This window comes from Echinops telfairi, unplaced genomic scaffold (assembly GCF_000313985.2).
Source record: "Echinops telfairi isolate 266 unplaced genomic scaffold, ASM31398v2 ScPeMD7_6;HRSCAF=24_0, whole genome shotgun sequence".
Classification (NCBI taxonomy): Eukaryota; Metazoa; Chordata; class Mammalia; order Afrosoricida; family Tenrecidae; genus Echinops; species Echinops telfairi.
In genome coordinates this window covers 350,631-362,480 of record NW_022103902.1, presented here as the reverse complement: position 1 = coordinate 362,480, position 11,850 = coordinate 350,631, and the positions used below count along the sequence as shown (strand labels likewise).

The window sequence follows — 11,850 nt, the reverse complement described above, 5'->3', positions numbered from 1 at the left end:
GGAGAGCAAATGTTTTGAGAATGATGAGGGCAATGAATGTACAAATGTGCTTTACACAATTGATGTATGTATGGATTGTGATAAGAGTTGTATGAACCCCTAATAAAATGATTTAAAAAAAGATGTGAAAAAAATTTTTAAAAGAAAGATGAATTGTGTTCACCTCTTCCTATTCCTGTACATCCCTCAAGCTGCAACTGAATTTTCAATTGCCAGGAGACTTCCTTACTCTTTTCAGTCATTGTACATGTATTAGTAGTTCCGCTCCCCTAATAAGAATAAGCTCACTTCATGTGCAAAGTTCATAGCTCACTCAATTGACACATAGGAAGAAGAAAGAGGAGTTCAGGATAAAGAAGATGACCTAAAACAGCAATGATAACAACATTTATTGAGCTCTTACTATTTCCTAGGCAGTATAAATATTTGATCTCATTTAGGCACTATTATTTTCTCCGTTTTATACAATATGAAGCTGAGATTTAATGTGGTAAAGTAATTTGCCCAATGTAGTACAACTGATAAGGAGCAAAGCTAGAAATGTGTGTTCTTAACACTGTTAAATTCCTTCTAACACTCTTAGGAAGCACTGTAAGAACATGTGTCAATAGAATATTATTTTTAGAGGATGTCAAATAAACGTCCAATTAAATAGGCATTGGCAAACAGAAGTCATAACTCACTCACTGCCATCAAGTCAATGCTGACTCATAGTGAACCTCCCTGTGGTTTTCTGAGACTGGAAATATTTTTGGGAGTAGAAAGTTCCATCAATCTCCCATGGAGCTGCTAGTGGTTTTGAACTGTCAACCATTGGTATGCAGTCCCAAACATAACCACTACATTACCATGCTTCTTCACAGGAAGAGTACTAGAATTAATAAGTAAGACTTACAAGTACTTAAAAATGGCTCTACATTTTGCAAATTCTGTAGGTGAGTGCTGTGTTCACGTGAGCACGTGGAGAATCCATTGAGAGTGCAGACAGGACTACTTGGGAAGGGAAAGCAGCAAAGGGAAAGACGTGGATGCACAGACTGCGCTGATGGGATGCCCACGGCCGAAGCCTGGCAGAGGCTCTGTTGAGCTATTTCAACCTTCAATCACCATTTATTCTTTGAGTGGGAGTTTTTATTAGCAAAAACATTTCTGCTGCCCTAACTTATTTTCTAGTGTACTAAGAAATGAAGTTCCCATTTGCATTTTTAATTTTAACTCTATTTTTTTCCTAACTCTAACTCTAAGGCCTAAGCCCTAAGCCCTAAGCCCTAGCCCTAGCCCCAGCCTTAACCCGATAAATTTTGAGTTCAGTACTTACCAGGTGACAAAGGCGAAGTTCAGTCCGATAACAGTCAGGCTGACTGCATAATGCCAGCAAAAGCATATGGTGAGGAACATCATGTTGTTGTGATCCGTGGATTCCCAGGCAGGGCCACCATTGAGGGGATACAGCACAAAACCAATCTGCAATTTTATTTTTTAAAGCATACATTAGAATCACTGCATTTCCAAAGACAATTCACTTCGAAGTATTGGGTTACAAGATTGAAGGCATGTTACACCCCCATTGTCTGAACTGCCACAGGTAAAATATGAGTAAAACATTGGGTGTTATTCAACTGTTGTAGCAATATGGGTACTTTATACTACATCATATTTTTTAAAGCAAGGATGATTTAAAAGAACATTTCTGGGTGGGCTTTCAGACAATGCCCTTGGTTTCTGAGTAATACAGCTACTCTCTATAATCTCAAAATTAGAACATAAAATTTTCAAAATAAAAAAATGCCCACATTTAACATTATACTCAAGGGTGAAATGCTGAAGCTTTCTCCTTTGGATCATAAACTAAAATGGATACCTGCTTTTACCATTTCTATTCAACATTGCATCTATCCAGAGTAATTAGAAAAGAGAAAATGCATATCTAAAAGAGCTAATAAATAAGTATAGCAAAGTTCCAGGTTATGAAGCCAACACACAAAAATCAGTTGAATTTCTATGCACTAACAATGAAACATCTGAAGATAAAATACATAAATAATTTCATTTATAATAGCATCAAAAAGCTTAAAATACTTAAGGAAAAACTCTAGAAAGCATAAGAGCTGTACACTGATAATTACAAACACTGAACTACATCAATAAAGTTTAAATAAGAGGGAAGATGTCCTGTGTTCAAAGAATGTAAAACTTAATATTGTTAAGATGGAAACACTATTCAATTCAATCACTATCAAAATCCCAGTGCTCTCTTTTATAGACTTGGTCCATATAAGGTTTATATGGAATTACAAGGGACCCCTTATGGCCAAATTAATCTTGAAAAAACATTTTCAAAGTTCCTAATGTCAAACTATAAAGCTACAATAATTAAAACAGTGTGGTACTAGCATAATAATCAACAACATATAGAATAATGTATTGAAGCCATAGATCAGAATCTGTGGTCACCTGTGTTTCAGTAAGGATGCCAGGACATAGGTTATCTTCAGCAAGTAGCGCTAGTACAATTGGATAGTCAGGGGTAAAATAATGACGTTTTACCCATACCTGACATCCTATGTAAAAATTAACTCAATGAACTAGAGACTTAAATATACAAATAAAACTGTGAAAATCTTTGAAAAAGGCATAATGGCAAACCTTCATGGCTTTGGCTTTGTCAGTGAATTCTTAGATATGATGTCAAAAACACAGCATGAACAAAAAACAAAAAATCAAAAACTAGATAATTTGAGCTTCATAAAAATTTAAAATAGTTTGTGTACCAGTGGATACTACCAGAAGTGAAAAGACAACTTAATCAGAGAAATATTGGTAAATCATATAGCTGATAAGAATCTAATACCCAACTACATAAAAAACTCAAACAATGCACAAGACAAACACACCAATTTTAAAATGGGCAAAGGACTACTGGATAGTAGTCACATGAAAACATGCTCAACATCACTCGTCGTTAGAAAAAGAAAAGGGAAAACCACAATGAGATACCATGTTCTACCCACTCGGAGGACTGTAATCAGAAAAACAAAATAACAAGTATCAGTGAGGATGTGGAGAAATGGTAATGAAGAACGTTGCTGGTGGGAATACAAAACAGTGCAGCAACTGTGGAACGTGGTTGGTCGGTTCCTCAAAGAAAAGAACACAGAATTACTATAGAACCCACAAATGTTCCTACAAATTGAAAACCAGTATTCAAGCAAAAGCTCGGGCATGTTCCAAGGGATACCAATAATTCTATCTACATTTCACACGTAATCTTATCTTTCACTGCTGCCTCATGTGAAGAAAAGGAAGAACTTGGCCAAGGTGATGAACCTAAGCTTTGATCGATGCTGCAACCTGTCTGGTGAAGACAGACCCGATGGAGTCCAGTGGAGTACCATGCTATGAGTTTAAAGCACCTGTTAGGGCTGCCATCTGAAGTCCAGCTGAAGCCCAGGGTCATCATCAACCTCTGATCAAAAGGAATGTGTGAGCGTCAAAAGCCAACAGGAACTTGCTCTGCAGGAAGCCACACCTGGCTCACAAAACCCTGCTTTCATCCTGTGCCGTGAATCAACTCAAGCTACACTTTTATTTCTAACCACCGAACAACACGAGGAATCACTGTCTTCTCTCGCTGCCACCCAGTCAATGTGGACTCATAGTGACCCCCTGTGGGTTTCTGAGACTGCAATTGTTTAAAGGAGTAGAAATCCCAGTCTTTCTCCTACGGAACTGCTGGTGGTTTTGAACTGCCAACCATGGGGATCTCAGACCAACACATAACCACTATACCACCAGGAATCCAAACAAGACAGGTAGCCAGCTTACACAAAGAATGGAACACACACACAGACACATACACATGCAGGCACACAATAATTAGAAAGTACGGCCTAAAAATATTCTCAGAGCCATAACATGTAGGAAAGCATTTTGTTTCTATATCCTTTACATTTCAGCCTGTTAGACCAACAAACCCCTTCCTGACTATTTTTATAGTAAATCTTACATTAAGAATTTTTAATGTATTAATTGTAATAAGAGGTGTATGAGCCCCCAATGAAATGATAGATATTTTTTAAGAAGAATTTTTTTAATGAAGTAGAACAGAGAAACAGAATAATTTGTGCTTTTTAGTATTGTTCTTATACAGGTGTGGCATTAATGGGTGCCAATCCTTTCTCACCTCTTTTCTTTGGTCTCGTTATAATTAAGAATTTCCCATAGGACAACCCTGTGTGTGACTGTTGGTAGCATTTTCTGAAAGAGCAGGTCCAGTCGATACTGAAGGACCAAGACTCTGTCCGTGCCTTTAAATGACTCACAGCTTTAAGCCCAGTATCTTTACCTGAAAGAACCTGCTCTCCTTTAATATGCAACAGATTGAGAGATTTCTCCTCATAGAGGCAGGGTGATGATATGCCACGCCACATACACACAGGAAGTAGCTCCAGAAGGGGAGAGACCTTCGTCCTTGATTCCATGAAGAATTATATGTATGAAATCTCTCAGGGGGAATGCAGTAGGCCATGGGAGGAAAGGTGGAAATTTAGACTGAGCATGCACAGAATCTCTGCAATGCCTTGGACTACACTTCCCAGAAACTTGCTACCCCGAGGGATCTTTCCCAACAGTCTCTTTGCTGTGAATATTTAAAAACCCGTTTTCCCATGGGTAGACAGAGAGAAGCACTAGAAAACCAGTCATGAGGAAGGACAGGATAGTTCCTTTCTCTCTGCTGAGAGATTAATAAAATTTCTCTCTGGGAAAACCACCACCACTCCTAAAAAGAAACCAGGGCACGGATGTTCATTAAAACACGGCTGACATAGTCAAACGATGAAAATCAAAACAACCCAAATGTCAATTAACATTGATGAATAATCAAAATATGTATCTTTATAAAAAAATAGAACTCAAAAACATGCAATGTGAAAGAAGTCAGACTCAGAAACACGCATATTGTATGAAACATTCAGAATAGGTGAGTGCATAGGGACAGAAAGCCCCTGTCTGCCAGGGACTGAAGAGAATAAAAGAAAAGAGATGATTTAGTTTAGTGTGCCAACCTGGCTGAGAAACGCAGGTGGGGTTAATTGAAGGGTGGAGAGATAAATGGCTCAGTGGGCCTTGCCTTTTTAGTTCTTGGGTCTCTTGTTTTGTGATGGTCGGACCAGGGTGCAGCTGCCTTAGCCAGTTCCCTGCTTCAGCTTGCAAGGCTCACTTTCTGCAAGACATCCCTGAGGAGAAGCCGCATGGACCTATCCTGATGCAGCCCTGGGTGCTGGAGCAGCCGCATGGAGACCCCTGTCAGCACTGAGATGCTTACACATTCACTGATTCAGCTTTCCTCCTGCAGTCGGCATCAACTTGTGTGTTTTGTGAGATTGAGGAAGACTTTGTGGATTGGCGTTGGACATATGGGTTAATGTTGGACTTGTGGGTTTGGGCAGCACTCGGTTGGGATGTTTTCTTGATGTGCACTTACTCTTTCTATGAAACTCTCTCCTGTACATATGAATTTCTGTGGATTTGTTTCTCTGTTGTACCCAGACTACCACAAGGGACTACTTAATGGGTATGAGGTTTCCTTTGAGGGTAAGAAAAATTTTTTGAAAATATAGAAGAGATGGTTGCAAAAGATTGTTACTGTACTGAGTTACACTTAATGGAATACTACAAGGTGGTTACCGGTAATTCTATGTTTTGTGAATTTTACTTCCTAACTATAAATAACAATATTTGGATTCATAATGAACACTCATGGAAGCAGCAGTGAGAACAGCAAACTCTGCATGGCGTTAGATCTCCAAGATGTTACTTTGAGGACTAAGGTGTGCCTGATCCAAACAAGGTGTTTTTAATCACCTCATATGCATGGAAAAGCTGGACAAAGTATAAGGAAGCCCAACAAATTGGTGCCTTTGAATTTCAGTGTTGGTGAAGAATATTAACTACAAGGGGGCTTTAAAGTTTATATGGAAATGGAATTAAAAGATAATGGCAATAGATAGATAGATAGTTAGAGATAAAGGAATGTTTCCATGAACTCTGTTGCACACCATGGATGGCCAGAAGAACAAACAAATCTGTCTTGGAGGAAGTACCACCAGAGAAGCCAGGATGACATGACTTGCCCTCATGCACTTTGGACATGTCATGGGGGGCGTGGGGAGGACGTCATGCTTGGTAGTGTAGGGCGTCAGTGGAAAGGACTCTCAATGAGGTGGACTGATACGGTGGCTACGCCAATTGGATCAAACATAGCAATGGTTGCCTGGACTGTACAGGACTGAGTAGTGTTTAATCTATTGTACACAGGTTCACCAGGAATTAGTGTTGACTGGACCACACCTAAAAACAACAATATAAAGAAGTGAACCAAATGGAATACAACACTGAGCTTTACATTGAGGTAACCCTGATCTATAGTAAGTGTGCTCCTCGTTTAATGGCTAGTGAAATGTTAGTTACAGGGCTTCGGAGTTTCCTTACAACAGTCTGCAGATTTTATACCTGCTTTGTAACCACATTATAAAAACGCCCTATTGGTGTCATTCATATATTGTTATTCTAATTACCCAAAGGAGAACATTGGGATGTTTAATGACATGTCCATGATCACACTCATAATAAATGAAATCTTGTAGTAAAAGCATAGTTTATAATACTGAGTAAAACCTAATTCCATATCTATTTAGATATCCCTATGTTTACTAAGCTGCCATTCCAGTGAGCTGGGAAAGCTCTCTGGTGGGCACCCAAGTGCCCAAAGACCAGGTCCCCAAAGTCCCTGGAAGAAAACAAGAACTTCTAAGTCTTCTATGTCTGCTGTTGGGAAACTACATGAAGGAAACTCAAGCCCCTAGTCACTTCCTGTTCAAGGAGGACAGCCGTTAACACTTGGGTGTCAAGTCCCTGAGACTGTGCTTCTCAGGCCCCCCTCCTCATAGCAGCTCTTGGAAGTAAACAGAAACTCTGTGCCAAAGAGGGACCTTTGAAGTGGAAAATTAGTAGAAGGAAGTAGTGACTAGCTCTAAATTCCCTTTTACCAGCCTTGGCAATGCTCCTTCAATGCCATCCACACAACCTGCTCACCACTGCTTTGGGCATGACTTGTTCCAGCTCCCAGAGGAAAAGCTTCCCAGTCAAGACCAAAACAAGCAAAGCAGCATCCCATCCCAGACTGAACGCTCAAATAGATTGGTAAACCTCATTCAGCTTCCAAGTCCTATTTTAATTCCGCATTCTCCTGGGAGATTTCCTCCGCTTCCTCTGGAATGAAGGACACCCTCTTCAAGAGTTCAATCTCAAAATAATCCCATGAGATAGTATCTCCATTTGATAGTTGAAGAAATCAGTTGCTGTCAAGTCATTTCCAACTCATGTCAACCTTAGTGCTGCAGTATCGGGTTCTTTCCAAAGTCATGGCCTTTCAGAAGCATATGGCCTGCTTTTTTTTTTTTTTGATGGGTGGGGGGTGCCTTCAGGAGGTTCAAACCAAAGTTTCAGTTAACGGGAACTCCTTGAGGAACCCTAAAGGTGCAGACTATCCCGTCTATGTTCACATAGCTCATATGGGAGACCTAGAACTCAAATCTATGACCTCCGGATCTAGATCCATAGACTCATCACTGCCCGCCACATTCCCTGCAATTTCTCTTTGGAAGCTCCAAATGGAATCTCTTACATCATTTCCCCTAGTTGTCATCAATTTTACCTGAAAAAGAGAAACTTTGAGCACCTCTGATTGCTAATCTCACCAGGACCAATAAAGCCTGAGACTGAAAACTGACGATGTGACTGAGGTCAGTACGAGACCTATGAACAGGGTTACTTTATGCAATTTCATGGAAATCCATAGAATGTCTCCATGATAGTATCAGAATAAAAGGAAGTAAATCTGGAAAATTAAGACCCCAGATTAGGACAAGAAACTGCCACAACTCCTTAAATGCACACTGAGATTAGCCATATATGCAGACATAGCAAGTGAAAATATACAGCAAAAAATAAACACAATGTGTTATTAGCTGAAGACAGAGACTCGGGCATAAAACATACTTACATCACACACTTAAGGGGACTTCTAAATGTTTGTGGGGGAATGGAACTAATGGAGTTTCCGATTGACTTTTTGAAGCCCCTGTACCTGGAGCACACATGGAGGCATTAGAAACTCGCCGATGTCTCCAGGCATTTTTGTCTCTGAAGAGGAGAAATACGTCTAAAACTTCACTTCCCGCCAGTGGTGTTAAATGTTACTCTGCTTGTAAGGCTGTAGATATTATTTAGTCTGACCACCAGGTAAAAATTTGAAACTCTTCTAGATATGTTGGTAGATGGAAAACATTTTAAACTTATTTTACTTAAAAAGATTTATGTACGTTTTTCACTTCATAGTTCTTCCTTAGAAAAGTTCTGGGGGGGTGGGGAGGATTTTAAAAATTAAAGTTGGGGGAGGGGAACCAAACATCAAGTCTCTGGAAAAAGGGTCAGTATTAAGGCAATGTGTTATCAGGAGGGGTCAGTCCCCGAAATGGACACCATGCTTGGTGACGTAGAGGGTCAGCACAAAAGCAAAAATCCTCAGTGGGAGATGGATGCACATTGTCGCAGCACCAACGGGCTCGATCTTAACAGTTGTGAGGATCGTTCCAGACTGGGCCTGTTTCGTTCTATTATGATACGGGTCAGAACCAACTCACCAGCACCCAATACCATTGTCCAGTGGTTCCGGAACACTCCTCGTGCTAAATGAAAATCCCTGAAGTAACCCCATCCTCTCAACCCGTCTCTCTGGGGACCAAAATCCTTTTCTAAGATGTGTTCCCTAACTAGACCTCATTCAGCTGCCATCTCAGATGTTCCGTGTGTGTGTGTGTGTGTGTGTGTGTGTGTGTGTGTGTGTGTGTGTGTGTTCGTTCATGTATACACTTGGGAACATGATTTATCCATCTCTATAGAATGTGTCCGCAGAGTGGAATTCATATTCCCAACAACATACCAACGTTAGGGAGCCCATTCTTTCCTTAAGAGAAGAACTTGCAATTTGAGACCAGACAGATCCACATTGGAATCCTAGTTCCAAAGTTGTGATCCTAGCAAATTGACTGGGTCTCAATAAATATTCCTTATCTGATGATGATACCTCATATGCAGATTGTTGTGGGGCAAAGTGAAACAATGCACATGTGTGGTACTCAGCTGTTTATCAATAAATAATACCTCCATCTATTTCCCACCTTTGATGGATTTCTTAAGCTTAATACCATAAGACTGTAAGTTGCTTCAGAATCAGGAACTGCTTCCAACTAAAAGCACCAGCTAACAATTCCTGCAAAACAGAGGCTTGGGTGTGTAGTGAAGATATGCGCACACCACTTCCTTTCTGCCTGCTCAGTCAGCACTCTCAGCAGGGGTGGCAGGCCCTGTATGGATCTAGGGAAACATAACATCTCTGGGGCCATATTCTCACGACAGGCAGGCACTCTCAGGGTTCTAGAACAAGCTGCACCACAAAAGGAAAAAAGACCCTGTCTTGAGTAGAGGTCCCAACTCACCTGCCAGAACCAACTCCCCTGAAGCAAGAGGAAGCTTGCCTCCAAAAGTGCCAAAATCATGTTGCTCCTCATGAAATCAATGAAAGTCAGTACGGCTGTCACAAGGATGACCAGCGACAGCAGCTGGTGCACATAGATGTCTAGCACGTCTCGGCCATGAGTGTGGTTGTAGAAGATAAACGCTGAAAGAAGGGAGTGGTAGAAAAACTTGACTTTTTCAATGAAACTAAGGACCATCCACTCTTTCTCTGTCTCTCTCTTTTTAAAGATCATTTTATTGGGGGGTCTTACAGCTCTTATAATAACCCATTCTTTCTCTTTGTGTGGCGCTCCACTTAACTCATCCTCCCGCTCTCTCTCTCATTCTCCCACTCCTCCCCGTCTCTTTTTCCCATTCCTCTCCCCCTCCCATTCCTTCCCATTCCCTCTCTCATACTTACCCTCCACAAAAAAGGCATTTGACAGCATTAGCTTGGGTAATGATCCAGGAAGTGAACGATAAATGTGACATAAGATCCTTGTCACACCAGCCAGTCCGAAGAAAAAATACATGGTGCCATGATGCCAGCTTGTGAGCTGCTTCCAATGGCCTTCTTTATAGTCATATAAGGTCAGGTAGGGTCCTTCAGGAACAAATTGTTCGACAGTCATACCTGTAGAAGAATACGAGTTTAACAGTGGTTTCAATAATCTTAGCCAGAGTGCAGAAGGTATGAGATGAGCCCATTCCTCCATCCAATCTCCAGAACTCCAAAACCACACTGATTGCCATCAGGGCGATTCTGAGTCACAGCAGGGGAAGAACTGGCCCCGTGGGTTTCTGAGATGTCCCTCTTTACGGGAGCGGAAAGCCTCGTCTTTCTCCCTGGAAGAGGTTAGTGGTTTCCACCTGCTGACACTGCGGTAGCACCCCCTCCTGTGACCCGCTACGCTGCCAGGGCTCTTCAGTCCAGCCCAGTATCCTTTCTACAGTGATCCTCTTTTCCTAGACATTTATCCAAAAACTTAGCAATGGTTCCACGGGATTTTTTTTAAGTTTAAATGCTAATTCAGATCATCAATTTTCATCACAAAGCTTTTTCAGATCTTCTAAGTTGATGACTTTAGTTCCACTGTCCATTTCAATGTAGTGGTTAAGATGAATCTTGACCCTCAGGACCAATAAGGAGAGTAGCGAAACTGGGAGGGTGGAGGGAAAGTCGGGGAGAAAGGGGGAACCAATCACAAGGATCTACATATAACCCCCTCCCTGGGGGACGGACAACAGAAAAGTGGGTGAAGGGAGACATTGGGCAGTGTAAGACATGACAAAATAATATTCATTTATAAATTATCAAGGGTTCATGAGGGAGAGGGGAGGGGGGAGGGAGGGGGAAAAATGAGGAGCTGATACCAAGAGCTCAAGCAGGAAGCAAATGTTTTGAAAATGATAATGGCAACAAATGTACAAATGTGCTTGACACAATGGATGCGTGTATGGATTGCGATAAGAGTTGTACAAGCCCCCAATAAAATGATTTTTAAAAGAAAAATAAGAATAATATAGAATTAACCACACACAAAAGATGAATCTTGAATGATTGGGGTGCTTGGATTTGCGAGATCAGTCCTATCGAAGACGACTGCTTTCTTCTTAGGGGTTACATCTCTGGGTAACTGTCATGAAGTAGAGCTTGTGTTTGGCTCAGAATAAAATTGCTATTAGGTCCAGCTTTTGCCCCCACTGATTTGAACCACTCAGATGCATAGAGAATATAGTGGAGTCAGTTATACCAACAGAGAAGGGGGATGTTGCACTTCTCATGAAGGAGAGTCTACTGTAGAACTCTGAGAAGACAGCACACATTCATAGAATACCATGGTCAATGAAGGGTATTTGAAGTTGTCTGGTCTGACTTCTCACTCAGAGCCAAGCAGAATGATTGAGTACATAAGGAAGGACCTTTTCAACACTGGCACTTCCCTATAGCCTGTCAACAATGACTAGTTCTTGATTTCCCATAATGGATTCGGTACTTTGCCATATGGCATCATTGTAATTTTAAAAAGTGATTTTTGGTATGGTCTACTCTTTCAAGTATTAAAATAATTGAAATATATTTATTTCAGGGACTCCAAACTATTTTTATAGAGTTAATTCACTTTGACTAAGTAAGCAAGTTAATTACTATGACAAAGCCATCATAGAATAATCATCACTCCCCTAACAAAGTATAGAAATTATAATTAGAATATGTGTTAAGAAATAGTTCCCCTTAGAAATGTATCGACTTCATATTGATTTTTTTTT

General features: G+C 40.7%; 1 protein-coding gene across 1 annotated transcript in view; it reads right to left on the bottom strand.

Annotated features, from left to right (window-relative positions):
- LOC101638164 (transmembrane protein 45A-like) overlaps positions 1-11,850 on the bottom strand; it is a 35,078-nt gene that overhangs the window by 6,979 nt on the left and 16,249 nt on the right. The window contains exons 3-5 of the mRNA XM_004706371.2: positions 10,001-10,213; positions 9,561-9,742; positions 1,319-1,464 (exon numbers count right to left, since the gene is read on the bottom strand). Coding sequence (XP_004706428.2) covers positions 1,319-1,464; positions 9,561-9,742; positions 10,001-10,213 — 541 coding nt within the window. The remainder of the gene's footprint in view (positions 1-1,318; positions 1,465-9,560; positions 9,743-10,000; positions 10,214-11,850) is intronic.